Source organism: Nicotiana sylvestris, chromosome 4, assembly GCF_000393655.2.
Source record: "Nicotiana sylvestris chromosome 4, ASM39365v2, whole genome shotgun sequence".
Lineage (NCBI taxonomy): Eukaryota > Viridiplantae > Streptophyta > Magnoliopsida > Solanales > Solanaceae > Nicotiana > Nicotiana sylvestris.
The window spans coordinates 93,614,768-93,631,942 of NC_091060.1; the positions used below are offsets into that span (position 1 = coordinate 93,614,768).

Here is a 17,175-nt window from a genome sequence, read left to right on the forward strand (position 1 = left end):
CCCAAAACCCTCCAAACTCAATCACACACGCACGGAGCATATCCTCAAGAATTTAAATAGTGCGCTCGGACTGTCCGTCCATCTGAGGGTGAAATGATGTACTCAACTCCACTCGAGTACCCAACTCATGTTGAACGGCTCTCCAGAACCGTGATGTGAACTGAGTACCTCTATCTGAAATGATGGACACTGGAATACCATGCAGACGAACAATCTCCCGGATATAAATCTCCATCAACCGCTCCGAAGAATAAGAAGTACACACAGGAATGAAATGAGCGGACTTGGTCAGCCGATCCACAATCACCCAAATAGCATCAAACTTCCTCAAAGTTTGTGGGATCCCAACTACAAAGTCTATTGTTTAGCTCCTACTTCCACTCCAGAATCTCTATCTGCTGAAGCAACCCACCCGGTCTCTGGTGCTCATACTTCACCTGCTGACAGTTGAGACACCGAGCTACGAATCCAACTATATCTTTCTTAATCCGCCTCCACTAATAGTGCTACCTCAAATCCTGATACATCTTCGCGACACTCGGATGGATGGAATACCGCAAACTATAGGCCTCCTCTAGAATCAACTATCGTATCCCATCAACATTGGGTACACAAATCTGACCCTGCATCCTCAATACCCCATCATCACCAATAGTCACATCTCTAGCATCACCGTGCTGAACCTTGTCCTTGAGGACAATCAAATGGGGGTCATCATACCCTGATACGATCAAATAAGGAAGAATGAGAAACCACACAAGCTAGAACCCTACTAGGCTCCGAAAGATCCAATCTCACAAACTGGCAGGCTAAGGCCTGAACATCCATCGCGATAGGCCTCTCCGATGCTGGTAAATAAGCCAAACTCAAAGCATTGGCCACCACATTGGCCTTGCCCGTGTGATACAAAATAGTGATGTCATAGTCCTTCAGCAACTCTAACCACCTCCTCTGGCGCAAATTTAGATCCTTTTGCTTGAATAGGTGCTGCAAGCTCCGATGGTCAATATAAATCTCACAGGGAACCCGTATAAATAATGGCGCCAAATTTTCAGGGCATGAAAAATGGCATCTAACTCAAGGTCGTGTACATGGTAGTTCTTCTCATGTATCTTCAATTGTCTGGACGCGTAGGCAATCACCCTACCATCCTGCATCAACACCGCTCCGAGGCCAACTCGCGAAGCATCATAATAGACCGTATAAGACCCTGAGCCTGTATGCAATATCAAAACTGGGGCTGTGTTAAAGCTGTCTTGAGCTTCTGAAAGCTCGCCTCACACTCCTCCGTTCACTGGAATGAAGCACCTTTCTGGGTCAACCTGGTCATAGGGGCTGCAATCGATGAAAACCCCTTCACAAAACGACAGTAGTAACACGCCAATCCAAGGAAACTACGGATCTCGGTAGCTGAGGATGGTCTGGGCCAACTCTACACGACCTCTATCTTCTTCGGATCCACCTGAATACCCTCACTCGATACCACGTGGCCTAAGAATGCCACTGAATCCAACCAAAACTCACATTTTGAAAACTTAGCATACAATTTCTTCTCTCACAGAGTCTGAAGTACAGTCCTCGGGTGCTGCTCATGATCTTCCCGACTCCGTGAATACACCAGAATATCATCAATAAAGACAATGACGAACGAGTCAAGATACGGCCAGAACACACTGTGCATCAAATGCATAAAGGCTATTGGGGCATTGGTCAGCCCAAATGACATAACAAGGAACTCGTAATGACCATACCAAGTCCTGAAAGCAGTCTGCGGGATATCTGGCTCCCGAAGTTTCAACTGATAGTAACCTGAGTGCAAATCAATCTTAGAAAATACATGTGTACCCTGAAGTTGGTCAAACAGATCATCAATACGAGGCAAAGGATAATGGTTCTTCACTGTAACCTTGTTCAACTGCAATAATCAATACACATACGCATAGAACTATCCCTTTTCTTCACAAACAAGACAGGAGCATCCCAAGGTGATACACTGGGCTGAATAAAACCCTTATCAAGCAATTCCTGTAATTGATCCTTCAACTCCTTCAACTCAGGAGGAGCCATACGATACGGAGGAATAGAAATGGGCTTGGTGTCCGGCAATAGATCAATGCCAAAATCAATATCTCTATCAGGGGGCATGCCTGGAAGGTCAGCTAGAAACACATCTGCACTACTGGGACTGAATCAACTGAAGGGGTATCAATACTGACATCTCTCACATAAGCTAAATACGTGTCACACACCTTCTCAACCATACACTGAGCTTTAAGAAAAGAAATAACTCTACTGGGAGTGTGATCTAAAGTACCTCGCCACTCAACACGCAGTATACCTGGCGTAGCCAGCGTCACGGTTTTGGCATGATAATCAAGAATATCATAATGAGCGACAACCAGTCCATGCCCAAGATAATGTCAAAATCTACCATGCTGAGCAACAATAAATCAGCTCTGGTCTCAAAACCACTAAGAGCAACCAAACATGACCGATAGATGCGGTCCACAACAAGAGAATCTCCCACAAGAGTAGAAACATAAATAAGGGAACTCAAAGAATCCCGAGATACACCCAAATGCGGAGCAAAATAAGAAGACACATAAGAGTAAGTGGAGCCTGGATCGAATAGAACCGATGCATCTCTGTGACAAACCAGTATAATACCTATGATGACAGAATCGGAGGCAACAGCCTCGGTACGGGAAGGAAAGGCATATTATCTGTCCTATCCTCCCCCTCTAGGGCGACCTCTACCTCCCTGACCTCCACCTCTAGCTGGCTGAGCAGGTGGGGTAGCAACTGGAGATGTAACCATAGCCTGAGATCTCTACGGGGCACGTTGTGGCTGAGAAGTCTATAGAGGTACACCCCTCCCAAGTCTGGGGCAATCCCTCACCATATGACGTGTGTCACCACACTCAAAACAAGCTCTAGGAGTACGTGGTGGTTGTGACTAGCTCGGACCAGGTCTGTTGGACTGACCTCTAAAAGCACCCCGCGCGGGACACGCGCTAGATACCGGAGGTGCATAATAAGGCTCATGAGGTCTAGGAGGAGCTGAAACACCACTGTCTGCTGGAAGAGCTGAATGAACAGGGCGACTCATATAACCCCTATCATGACGACCTGCAGCTGGGGCACGGGCACCAAAGAAATGGCCCGACTCTCGAGACCTCTTGGTATCCCTCTCCTCTCTCTCTCCCTAGCATACATACCCTCAATCCTCCTAGCAATTCTCACCACCTACTAAGATATATCCATCTCCAACTCACGAGCCATGCTAGACCTGGTGCTGGGAATAAGGCCCTCAATAAACTGGCGAACCCTCTCGCGAACAGTAGAAACCAAGGCTAGTGCATGCCTATCCAAATTAGTGTAACAGACAACTAACTCTGAGACAGTCATAGCACCCTGCGCAAATGCTCAAACTCTGCATGTTGTATCCCTGAGGCTCTAAGGAACATACTCTCTCATGAACAGATTTGAAAACTAAGTCCAAGTCAGTGAAGCAGCCTCATCCGGACTATCTAACTCATAGGTGCGCCACCACTCATAGGCGGCTCCTCGAAGCTGGAAAGTAGTGAAGGAAACCCCGCTCGATGACCGCTGAATACATGGGGCTTGTACCTCTTGAACCTCTCAAGCCTCAGTTGCTCCTCCTCGGAAGCCGCTGCCCTGTCCTCGGGCTGAACTGGCACTGCAGGCAGTACATGAATAATCTCAAGGACCTGCTCAACATGCGATCGCTGCTCAGGAGTGCGGGCGGGGGGAGTCTGTGCTCCTCCCCCGGCCTGAGATATAGCTGCAACAAGGGGAAGCAACCCTGCCTGAGCCAGAGTGGTGTACATGCTCATGAACTGTGCCAGAGTCTCCTGAAGATCTAGAGTAGTAGTAGCAGTAGGCGTGTCAGGTGCCTGGACTTCGGCTGGAACTGCTGGTGGTACCTCGGCGGCAGCTCACTCTGGTGCTCTGGTTGCACCACATGTGCGTCCTCGGCCTCTACCCTGGCCCCGGCCTCTGACAAATGCAGTAGGGGGTGCAAGTGCCTGATCATCTCGGGTAGCACGTGTCCTCACCATCTGTGAGAGAATAGAAGATAGAAGTTTAGAATTTGATGTCAAAATATCGCACGACAAGGAAATCAAATGAATTGAAATTTTTCCTAACAGTTACGTAGCCTCTCGTAGATAAGTATAGAAGTCTTCGTACCGATCAGCGAGACTCTAATAAACTGGCTTGTGATCCATGACTCCTATGAACCTAAAGCTCTGATACCAACTTATCACGACCCCAGTTCGCCCTCCGTGAAGTGTCGTGATGGCACCTAATCTCTACGACTAGGTAAGCCTAACAAATACGGAACATAAACCAAAATTGAGGAAGAAATAATCAAAACCCAAAATAACTGAATGGAAACAATAGTTATAATGTCGCTCGGCATATACAACACAACATTCTCAAAACCAAGTACACTATCTCAAAACCCGAAAACTCACGGAACCACAAGCCTTAGAATATCTAACAGTCTAAATCCAAAATATCTAACAAGAAAGAAAATACAGAAGGGCAATGTTTAATAGCTATAATAGAAAGGGACTCCTTGGTCTGCGGACGTGGCAGATGTACCTCGAAGTCTCTAGAGCAGTCGCCTCCCTCAAGGATGGTAGGCCTGAGAAGCGGTACCTGGATCTGCACATGAAAAACATGCACATAAAGGGCATGAGTACACCACAACAGTACTCAGTATGTGCCAAGCCTAACCTCGATTAGGTAGTGACGAGGTAGGTTAGGGCCCTACTGAGGTTAAACAAAATAATAAGGTCAACAGTATAGAACAGAACAGTATAAATAAGTACAGCAATAAAATAACACAGGATGTGCAGGCCAGCAACAACTATACAAAAGCAAGGTAAACACAGGAAAAAAATACCGCTCAGCACCAATAATAACAATCGGGAATCTCCCAGGATACCGTCCTGTAGTCCCATATGTATATATTCAATGGATCTCCCGGGATCCCGTTCCGTAGTCCAACTCATAGTGCGCGAGGATCTACCGAAATCCCGTTCTGTAGTCCCAAATGTAAATACCCAGTACTACGGGAATCTACTGGGTGCATTCATGTAGTTCCATATAACAGTGCAGGGGGGATCTACCGAAATCCCACATCTGTAGTCCCAAAATAAACAGACAAGGGGGAGCTACCAGAATCCCACATCTGTAGTCCCAAAAATAAATACACAGCAGCAACGGGAAATATACAGAAATGGAAAAATTTTATATTAAGGCAACAAGTGATTCTAGCCTAGCATGCTGCACAGAATTCAGGTAAGGCAGGTTGAGAAAATAAAGCAATTAAGTCACTTAGACATGCTTTCCTAAGCTAACAACTGGCTTAATAGTGCAAGTAATAAAAACAGGAAAGGAAACATACTAGTGATTTCTTAATGAAAATCGGATTTCCAACAATTAGCACAAGTACACACTAGTTACCTCACGTACAAGGCATTTCATTTACCAAATATACCAATCCTAAGGGGAAGGTCCCCCACACAAGGTTAGACAAGCCATTTACCTTGAACCGGCTAAAAATCAACCCGAAACCACGCTCTTGCCACGAGTACTCGACTCCAAATGGCCCAAATCTATTCAATCCAATTGTATAATGTAAATAACACTTCAAGTAACTGATTCTACAATTAAATTATAAGCTAATATGCGAAATTAGGTAAAATGACCACAATGCCCCTCGGGCCCACGTCTCGGAATCGGGTAAAATTTATATTTCCAAAACCCTCGCACTCTTACGAGTTCAGTCATATCAAAAGTACCAAAATCGAACCTCAATTTGTCCCTCAAATCATCACTCAAAGGTCTCCAATTAGACAAGCCCTAACCCCCAATTACCACTGATTTTCCTTAATTTTTCATGCTTAAATTGATAAAAGTCATTCCAATAAAGAGTTTCGGGACCAAAGACCTTACCCTAATGAACTCCTCTAAAAATCCCTCTTGAAAAGTGCTCCCCGAGCTTCTTCCCGTTTTGAAAAAGATGAAAATTGGCTAAATTTTACGAAGGCAAGAATTTATATGTCTGCCCAGCGATTTCCGCATCTGCGGTCCCGCTTTTGCGGACCAAAGGTCGCACCTACAACTTTTCACTTAATGGCCAAGTTCCGCACCTCTGACTTCCAATTCGCAGATGCGGTACCGCTTCTGCGGAATTACAACCGCTTCTACAGTTCCTGAATAAATTCTCAAATTCCACTTTTGCGGCCACTGAGCCGCTTCTGTGGCGTCGCACCTGCGGAACCTAAACCGCAGGTGCTGCTATGATAGAACCAGCAGCTGAAGCTGCAACTCTAACTCCAAAATTTTTCCGTCAACCATCCGAATTTATCCCGAGGCCTTCGGGACCTCAACCAAAGGCACCAACAAGTCACAAACCATTATCCAAACTTTTACCAATCATTAAAATACCTAAAACAACATCGAAACCTCGAATTAACCATGGATTTAAGCCTAAGAACTCCGAAATTCTCAAAATACGCTTTCGATCAAAAAAGTCTATCAATCCTCGTCCGAATGACCTGAAATTTTGCACACACGTCACATTCAACACTACCGAGCTACTCCAGCTTCCAAAATTCCATTCCGACCCATGGATCAAAATCTCACTATCGAACCGGAAACTCCAAAAATTCAACTTTCGGCATTTCAAGCCTAAATTAGCTACGGACCTCCAAAACACAATCCAAACACGCCCCTAAGTCCGAAATCACCTAACGGAGCTAACGTAACCATCGAATTTCCATTTCGAGGCCGTCTTCATACTGTTCCGACTACGGTCAATTTTCCAACACTTAAGCTCTCATTTAAGGACTAAGTGTCCCAAAACTCCCCGAAACTCAAAACCGAACGTCCCGGCAAATCAAAATAGCAGAAATAAACTCGGGAAAAGTAGTTAATAAGGGATCGGGGCGTTAATTCTTAAGACGACCGGCTGGGTCCTCACAATAGTGAAAAGGAAGAGAGAGTTAAACCGAAGCCCTCTCGTTTGGCCATAGAATTTGCCAAATTTCCTAAAAAAAATTGGCAAATACATATTTTATAGATTTGTTTTCCATATTTTGGTAAAATTTCAAATCCTAAAACCTTTTTGGCCCAAAATATTACCGTTTGTTTTTTTAAAAAAATTATCTCAGACTTTTGTATTTTATAAAAAAATCCACTTTCTGTTATTATGAATCAACTAATCCATATCTACCTAGTTTTTTCTCATCAAAATCACGCGGCTTTGCCCTTTTCTATAAACATAAGAAAACCTTCGCCAAAGTTGTTGTCTCAATCTGTGGCAATCCATCGCAATGACAAAATTTGAAGGTAACTTGCTAAATTCTGCTAATGTTTGTATAAATTTTCTTCAGATTTGTTTCGCTTGTTTTGTATGAATTTTTTCTGATTTATTTCGCTTGTTTTATTTGAATTTTCGTCAGAGTTGTTGAGTATTTTTGATAGTTTTTAAAACTTATGGGTATAAGTCATATTTTATGTTTCTTTAAAAAAAATAGTGAAGTATGTTTTGAAAAATTATGTCCAAATAGATTTTCATCTTCAAATCAAACTTCACCCAAATCTAATTTTTAAAAATAAATTTGGGAATATATGACCAAACGCTAACTAAGTATTGTCTAGTGTACTTTAAGAATCACAAAATATGAGCTATTATGACCCATTTTCTTACTTTTCTTCTTCTTCTTTTTTTAGTTTTTTGTCTTCCAAACCAATATTGCTTTGTTTTAATATTCGTCAAAATGTTTCCCTTTTCAAAAAAAATCTTCTTAATTATAATTCAAAATCATTTGAGAAAGAAGAAATCAAAAAATATTCAAGTATTTGAAGAATTTTATAAAAATAGCTAATAACTGTGGATGATTTTTGAGAATTCATTCTAGAACTATCTCAGTATATTCTTGAAGAAGTTTTCCATTATTTCCACGGTCCCACCCGTCGACAAATCATATTTTCTTCTCAATGGATTTTCTCAAATTCACCTTTCACCTTTCTTTCAAAGTTTAAAGCCTTTTTCACAGCCTAACTGGCCATTTCTCTCCTCCGTTAAGGTTCATTGTCGTGATCGCCATAAAACCGTCGGTAACCGAAGAAAATCTAAGATTTTGTCACAGGGCGGGTTTGAGTTTATAATAAAAGATGAAGATTGAGAATAAAAGGTGTTAGGGTTTACTGATTTTCTTATTATATTTGTGTTTTACTTCTTCTTTTTTTAAATAGCCATAGTGTCCAAATTAGCTTGCACGTACCTCGATTAGTTTCATGCGATACCTGCTACCTCCCATCAATAACAGATACCAAGTAACTCTGTTCACCAAAGCTTGAATATATAAAAAGAAATCACCTAATTTTTTTTTTGCGTCCATTGCGATTTGTTACTTTTTTTAATCAAGGACAAATATTTATAAGGATTGATTTTTATTTTTACAAAAAAAATGCATCATTCTTTTTCACATGATAACACAATAATATCCATAATGTAGTCATTAAAAATCTTATTTAGGCAGAGATTATCCTCTCATAAGGTTTTATTCTTTCTTTTATATTAATTTTTTTATCTATAGTTTAATTGATCAAATCATATTAAAGTAGTATGTCTCTTTTAATATATTTTTCTTTGTTGTCTCATGTATTTTCATTCAAGATTTGATTTGTTATATTTCATATGATACTTGAGTCATTTCTATTCCAACAAAAGGAACTAGATACTTAGGATTCAGAATAATGGAACTAGGGGTGTGCATCGGTCGGGTCAGATCGGAGTTAGCATATTTCATATTTAAATTTTAGATTTCGAATTCTACAAAATGCAATCTGAATCCAATTTGAATTAACATCGGATCAGATCGAATTTTAAAGTTTGGATCAAGTAAATACTTTAAATTTTTTGATCTAATTGTACGCATTATTAAGGTCATTACTAATCTAATCGGCTACTGCACTTTTTACGCCTACTATGATTCACCATTTTAATCAATTAAAATGGTGGTTGGATACATATGTGGTTTGGAGCAACAACAATATAAGCAATAAGATAAGTAGCAAGGCAAGAGAAGATAAGCAAAGAAAGACCATGGAATGGAGATCAAATGGACCAGTGAAAGAAGGGGTTAGTCAAACTAAGCAAGCAGAGGAGACTAGCTACAGTAGCTTATACCATAGAAGCTTGGTCAAGTAAGAGATGTAGACATTGAAAAGATACAGCAAATGAAGGATTAGACAGATGCTCAGCAGGATACTATGCAGACTCCCTCCGAGCAATAATGTATAGTGGGAAAAACAGTGGACAAAGGCAAAGCTATAAAGGACAGGATTGAGCTGGATATTGTAAACTTTTCAGCTTTATCACCTATTACTATGAGGAATTCCTTTGAGCCATTGAACAAGGGATCATGGTTTACTAGCAATATACCCCCTGATAAAGGTAGAGGTAGAATGACATGCTGATGAAGTTGCTATTTTGGAATATTAGGGGAGGGAATACAGGTATAAACAGAAAGAATTAAAAAATACATTAGTAGTCAAAGAATAAAATTAGCAGTTATAGTGGAAACAAGAGTTAAGGAACACAATGCTAGTAGAATTATAACAAAAATAATTCCAGGATGGAACTATGCTACCAACTATCAAGATGCTTCAAATGGGAAGATATGGTTCACCTAGGATTCTCAGTGGTACAATATTACTATTCTAAGTGTTGCAGCTCAATTTATACACTATTTGGTACAAGATATGGTGGGGATAGTTTACTGTGCAGTTACAGCTATATATGGATACAATACTATAGAACACATGAAGCATTTATAGAGTGGCTTGAAGAGCATTACAGCAGGAATCACAAAACCATGGTTGTTATGTGGGGACTTCAATGCAGTTTTATATACTAATGATATGCTGATGGGCAATCCTATTACTTACACAAAAGTGCAGGACTTTGCTGAGTGTGTAACTACTCTGACTTTGAATAAGCTAGCATGGACATGTGATTACTACACAGTCTAACAAGCAATCTGATACAAAAAGGATCAGCAGCAGGATTGATAGAGCTTTTGGCAATTATGAGTGGATGATGCAGTGGGGTCATGTGATCACTGAGTATGGATTGTCATACATATCTGATCATAGTCCAATGTTGATTACTCTTCATTCAGCTTCTAAACCTGGTAAAACACCTATCAGATTCTTTAATGTATGGGCAGATCATGACAGTTTTATATCCATTGTAGAAAGAGCCTGGAATCAATCATATACTATAGGAAAAAAAAACATCTGGGTAAAACTGAAGGAACTAAGACCTTTGTTCAGGACTCTAAATACTAAACACTTTAAAACTATTAGTATGAAGATTGAGCAGACCAGAATAAGCTTAGAGGAGGTGCAACAGAAGATCAATGCAGCTTACAATGACACTCTGATTGAAGAAGATAAAAGGTTGTTGCATAATTTAGAAAAATGGTCTCTTATTGTAGAAAGTGTATTAAGGCAGAAAGCAAGAACTAAGTGGATCAAACTGGAAGATTCAAATACAAAGTATTTTGCAGCTGTTATGAAAGAAAGAAGCCAGAGAAAACAAGTAAATGAACTTATGTCAATCACAGAAGATAAGCTTATTCATCCAGAAAGCATAAAGCAAGAAGTGGTGGAATTCTATAAGTCTTTAATGGGATCAGCAGCCCACTCTCTTTCTGCCATAAATAAGGTGATTATGAAGAATGATATAATATTGTCACAATGACAGAAACTTGCTCTATGTGGTAAGGTTACTGGTAAAGAGATTTATACTGGATTATGTGCTATTAATAGTGATAAAGTACCAACAATTGATGGCTACAATGCTTATTTCTTTAAGAAGGCATGGGTGATTATTAAAAATGAAGTTAACCAAGCTATTAAAGAGTAATTCGGTACTAGGAAGTTATATAAAGCTGTGAATTGTACTTCTGTCATATTGGTTCCTAAAATGGCTAATCCTAGTACAATAAGAGATTACATACCTATTGCTTGTTGCTCCATATTGTATAAACTGATCTTTAAAATCTTAGTTGGCAGAATTCAGTAAGTTATTGCGTTAGTGATAAGTAAAGCTCAAGCTGGTTTCATACCTGGAAGGAGGATATCAGATAACATTATACTAGCTCATGAGGTAGTTAAAGGTTATACAAGGAAAAATATTTCTGCTAGGTGCATGATCAAGATTGACCTTCAAAAAACTTATGATTCAGTTGAATGGAGTTTTTTTAGAGCAAGTTATGATTGAAATGGGATTCCTAGCAAGGTTTGTGAACTGGATAATGGGGTGTGTAACAACTGTCAACTACACTATCATGGTCAATGGAGAGCATACCTCACCATTTGATGTTGCTAAAGGCCTAAGACAGGGAGATCCCATCTCCTCTTTCCTGTTTGCAATTGTAATGGAGTATCTTAGTAGAAGTCTCAACAAACTAAATGAGGTAAAAGGTTTCAAGTTCCACCCTAGGTGTTCAAAGTTAGGGATCACTCACCTAAGCTATGCAGATGATCTTTTGCTATTTGCTAGAGGTTTTCTAAACTTTATCTCTCATAGGCATGATTGTTTCAACCATTTCTCTCAAGTCTATGGTTTACAAGCAAATTTGAAGAAGAGTTCAGTGTATTTTGGAGGAGTTCAATAAAGTACCAGGTTAGAGATTATTCAAAAGTTGGGCTACACAACTGGAGAGTTACCATTTAAGTATCTTGGCATTCCTCTTACTACCACGAACTTTCTCTAATATAATGGTATCCTCTGACAGAAAATATAGTAGCAAGGATATCCTCATGGTCTCCAAAGAAGCTTTCATATGCTGGAAGAGTACACCTAGTCCAAACTGTCCTATTTGGTATTCAATCCTATTGGTCACAGCTATTCAACTTATTTTCAAAAGTTATGAAGATAATAAAGGCCTATTACAGGAGTTATATTTGGTCTAGGATCAATACCATTACAAAAAAGTCTGGTGGCTTGGAGTAGGATGAGAACACCTAAGTCAATTAGGGGCTTGGGTTTGATTAACCTACAAGTATGGAACATGGCAGCTATAGCAAAACTATGTTGGGATGTATCAAATAAGCAAGACAGACTATGGATCAGGTGGATTCATGCATTTTACATCAAATATAAGAGATTAGAAGACATGACAATCCCACAACAGGCAAGCTGGATGGTCAAGCAGGTACTGAGTGCCAGAACAGTACTACAATAGGTACAACTTAAATAGCAGATCAAAAAGAGCATGGTTAGACAGTTCTACCTTCAGCTACTAGGAAATAGGCCTAAAGTCAACTTGAAGTGTATGATGTTTCAAAACAAAGCTAGACCTAAGCCATATTCACAATGTGGCTACATTTGCATAGGAGACTTTTAACTACAGATAAATTGATCAAATGGGGGTAATTGTGGATTCAAATTGTTCTCTATGTCAGCTTCATGATGAAACTAGAGACCATATGTTTGTGGAGTGCATCTTTACTAAGGCAGTGTGGCAGAAGATTTTACACTGGATGCAAAAACAGGATGTAGTTCGAGATACCTGGGTGCAACATCAACAATGGATGATATAGAGTGCTAATGGCAGATCTTATGGAGCTCAATTGTATCAAATGGTGTATGCTGAGGTCACACATAGTGTTTGGATTGAAAGGAATCTGAGAATATTTCAACAGAGAAGCAGAAGTGTTGATAGCATAGCTAGAGAAATAGCCTACATATGTAATGTGAGAGCTACCAAAGGAATTAGTAGTTTAGTTCAACATTTTATGTTTCATTAGGCATAGTATGTAGGTTTGAGATTCTTTGAGTATCTGATAGATATAGCTATTGAGTTTATAAAGTAGGCTATGAATTGTAAAGATTATTGGTGATTAATTATTTAATTATGACGACTCAGCCAGTCATCTCGTGATTTACCGCTCCGTTTAAGATATTTTTGGTTCTTATTGCTTTGTCTATCGGTTCTATATGTGATCGGGTTGGTTGGCTCGGGTTCGGGAAGGATTTGGTAAGGTTTGAGACACTTAGCCTCTTTTGAGGAACCGTAAGTTGGAAAAATCAACCAGATGTTGACTTATGAGTTAGAGGGCTCGGATGTGAGTTCTGATGGTTCGGATATCTTCGGGAGGTGATTTGGGACTTAGGAGCGTGATCGGAATGAGGTTTGGAGGTTTGGAGTAGATTTAGGCTTGAATTGACGAAATTTGATTTTTGGCATTTTCCAGTTGATAGGTGAGATTTTGATATAGGGGTCGAAATAGAATTCCGAGAGTTGTAGTAGTTCCGTTATGTCATTTGGGATGTGTGTGCAAAATTTTAGGTCATTCGGACGTGGTTTGGTTGGGTTTTTTTTATCAAAAGCAAAATTCGAAAGATTTTGGAAACTTAGGCTTGAATGGGATGAGTTTTGGTTGATATGATGTTGCTTGAGGCGTTTTGAAGATTGGTATAAGTTTGAATAAGGTTATGGGGTATGTTTGTGTTTTTGGTTGAGGTCCTAGGGGCCTCGGGGTGATTTCGGATGGTTGACGGAGAAGTTTGGAATTTTGGTGAAGCTGCAGATTTTCTACTTCTGTTGTTTCCGCACCTGCGGATTGGAGACTGTAGGTGTGATGCCGCAGATGCGATGAAAAGGGCCTAGGAAGGCTGGGGCCACAAAAGCGGTTGAGGAGTCGCATCTGTGATAGCGCATGTGCGGGGAAAAGGATCGCAGAAGCGGAAAGTGGTCGTTTAAGTGATGACCACAGAAGCGGTCCATTGACCACAGAAGCGGGAACTGGGCCACCGATGCGAAATCCCTGTGCCAGAACATATAAATTATTTCCTTCGCGATTTTTGAGCTATTCTACCATTTTTAAGTAGGCTTTGGAGCTTTTTGGACAATTTTGAAGAAGGATTTCAAGGGAACTTCATTGAGGTAAGGATTTTAGACCTAAAACTCATTCCTATGGTATTATTTCACGGATTAGAGCTATAATTAATGGAATTAAGGGTTAAAATTGGGGAAACTGGGGCTTGGTATTGGAGACCTAGACTTGAGAATTTGAGGGACCATTTATCGTCGGATTTTGGTACTTTTGATATGTATGAACTCGTGGGGAGATGATGAATCTATTGATGTGAATTTTATCGAATTCTAAGATGTGGTCCCGGGGGATCAGGTTTTGGTAATTTTGGGATTTAAGTTGTAAATTGATTATTTCGCTTGGGCTTCGTTCCCTAAGCATATTTTGACATCGTGATTCTGATTTTGGATAGATTCAACATGAATGGAGGCCGATTCGAGGGGCAAAGGCATCACGGGCTAGAGATTTGACCGGATTTTAAGTGAGTAATGATTGTAAATGATGCCCTGGGGGTATGAAACCCCGGATTGCACATCGTTGTGCTATATTGAGGTGGCGCACACGCTAGATGACGAGCGTGGGGTACCCATTGTGATGTAAGATATTGCCCGAGGGGCTGGTTTTGTTTTTGAGATATTGCCCGAGGGGCGGATTTGTTGACATTGTGCCCTAGGGGCGATCCTTTATGTGTTTATCTTTTCTGTTTGCGTGTCATTTACTTGCTTAATTTTTAAAAAGGCATTTTATGAAGTTTAAACTGAACTCAATGACTTTACACATCTTTACTACTTCACTATTTTTACTGGCTTTTACTGCTTCCTTATATCCTGTTATGTGCCTTTCATGATTTCGTACTTCTCAGTCCTTATTTATGATTATTACTTACTGAGTTGGAGTACTCACTTTACTCCCTGCACCCCATGTGCAGATTCAGGCATTGTTGATCTTGCTAGCGAGAGTTGAGAGCTCCCGACAGACTTCGGAGTTCATGAGGTAGCTGCTTGGCGTCTGTAGTCCCGTGTTTCTCCCCCCTTATCTCATTTCTTTTCCCTTATTAGTGGCTTTGTAATAGCTTTATAGACTTTTCGGACTTATGTTAGAATTAGTAGATGCTCGTGACTAATAACACCCTAGTATCGGGCTGTATTGAGTTTATTTTCCGCAAACTGTTCGGTTAACTGCTTACCTTTAGGTTATTTATTACGTTTTAGACTTAATTCTTATTGTTTAATTGCTTAAAACTGGAATGGGAAAGTGTTGGCTAGCCTTGTCTTCATGAGAGGCGCCATCACGACCGGGTTCGGGTTTAGGATCATGACAAGTTGGTATCAGAGCCTAGGTTACATAGGTCTCACGAGTCATGAGCAGGTTTAGTAGAGTCTCGCGGATCGGTACGGAGACATCTGTATTTATCCTCGAGAGGCTCCAGAACCTTTAGGAAAACATCATATTCTTGAAACTTTTGTCGTGCGAATTCGTTGATCCGAGTACTAAACTTATGTTATTCTATTCTCTCACACATGGTGAGGACACGCGCTACCGGTCAGGATGGACGACCACCAGTTGTGGCCACTGGAGGGCAAGGATGCGGTCGTGGTCGCGGTAGGGGCAGAGATATGGCCTGCACAACAGCTAGGGCAACACCTACAGATCTACCAGCCGCCCTAGTTCAGGATCAGGTCCAGTTGTGGACGCTCCAGTATCACCAGCTCAGGCACCAGTTGTGCCCATTGTGATTCTGGGTCTTCAAGAGGCCTTGGCTCAGATCCTATCAATTTGCACTGGCCTAGCTCAGGCGGTTTCAGTCACTACACTTGCAGCTACTTCTCAGGCTGGGGGAGGCATTCAGACTCCCCCAGCTCGCACACCTGAGCAGGTCGTGCAGGGACTTCAGATGCCGGGGGCACATCCAGCCCAGCCGGTTGCAGCTGCTCAGGACTATGTAGTTCCTACCATGCCAGAGGACGAGCAGCGTAGGTTGGAGAGGTTTGGTAGACTTTAGCCTCCGACCTTCAGTGGTGCAGAGTGCGAGGATGCCCAGGGTTTCTTGGATAAGTGTTAGAGGATGCTTCGTACAATGGGTATTCTGGAGACCAGCAGGGTCGTTTTCACTACTTATCAGTTTTCGGGAGCTACCTTCACTTGGTGGGAGACTTTTGAGAGGCGTAGGCATGTTGGTGCAGCACCCCTTACTTGGAAGCAGTTCTCCATTCTCTTTCTGGAGAAGTATGTGCCGCAGTCTCGCAGAGAGGAGGTGCGCAGACAGTTTGAGTGGTTGCGTTAGGGAGAGATGACTATGACGCAGTATGAGATGAGGTTCTACGAGTTAGCTCGTCATGCTATTTGGTTGGTTCCGACAGATAGAGAGAGGATTAGGAGGTTTGTTGATGGCATCGCTTATCAGCTTCGTATTCTCATGACTAGGGAGGGGGTGACTGGTGCGACTTTTGAGGAAGTTGTAGACATTGCTCGTGAGACTGAGTCTGTTCGTCGCTAGGAGCGAGAGGAGAGGGAGGCCAAGAGGCCTTGAGGATCTGGTAGTTATAGGGGTGCTCCTTCGAGAGGTTAGTTTCAGCACAGCAGAGGCCGTCTATTCAAGCATGCTCAGCCAGCTCGCCTAGGTTATCGTGGGCCATCATCGAGTCATGGTTCTCACAGTTTTCATCAGGGCCAGTTATCACTTAGTGCCCTTCCAACTTAGAGTTCGTCCCATGCTCCATCAGTTCAGGGCTCTTCTATACCGAGTGCATCTGCTAGTCATTCTGGTGCTAGGGGTTCCCTTTAGTCCCCTTCTCCAGCACCTGGGAGTTGTTATGAGTGTGGAGAGATGGGCCATATATGGAGGCAGTGTCCTCGTCATCTTACGGGTTCATCTCAGTAGAGGGGTCAGTCATCGGTTTCAGTATCAATTACTTCACCACCACCCGCCCAGCCAGCTAAGGGTGAAGGTCAGTCAGCTAGGGGTCGCCCTAGAGGGGGAGGTCGATAAGGTGGCGGTCAGGCTCGTTTCTATGCACTTCTAGCTAGACCTAATGTTATTGCTCCCAATGATGTCATTACAGGTATTGTCTTAGTCTGCCATAGAGATGCCTCTGTATTATTTGATCCCGGTTCCACCTTTTCTTATGTGTCATCATACTTTGCTAGTTATTTGAGTACGCCCTCTGAGTCTCTTGCTTCACCTGTTCATGTATCTACCCTGGTGGGTGATACTGTTGTTGTACACTGTGTGTACCGGTCATG

General features: G+C 41.6%; 1 protein-coding gene across 1 annotated transcript; it reads left to right on the top strand.

The window, feature by feature from the left end:
* The first annotated feature begins 9,148 nt into the window (after positions 1-9,148).
* LOC138889851 (uncharacterized) lies at positions 9,149-11,729 on the top strand. Its single transcript, XM_070173188.1, has 6 exons — positions 9,149-9,221; positions 9,347-9,499; positions 9,548-9,561; positions 10,049-10,774; positions 10,835-10,933; positions 11,298-11,729. The coding sequence occupies exons 1-6, from the start codon at positions 9,149-9,151 to the stop codon at positions 11,727-11,729; spliced, it is 1,497 nt and encodes a 498-aa protein (XP_070029289.1).
* Positions 11,730-17,175: the final 5,446 nt, after the last annotated feature.

Coding starts and splice junctions, on each gene's coding strand:
- LOC138889851 (XM_070173188.1), top strand. CDS start 9,149: ATGGAATGGAGATCAAATGGACCAGTGAAAGAAGGGGTTAGTCAAACT. Junction 10,775..10,834: donor CTCTTTCTGCCATAAATAAG/GTGATTATGAAG, acceptor CTATGTGGTAAG/GTTACTGGTAAAGAGATTTA. Junction 10,934..11,297: donor ATTTCTTTAAGAAGGCATGG/GTGATTATTAAA, acceptor CTTATGATTCAG/TTGAATGGAGTTTTTTTAGA.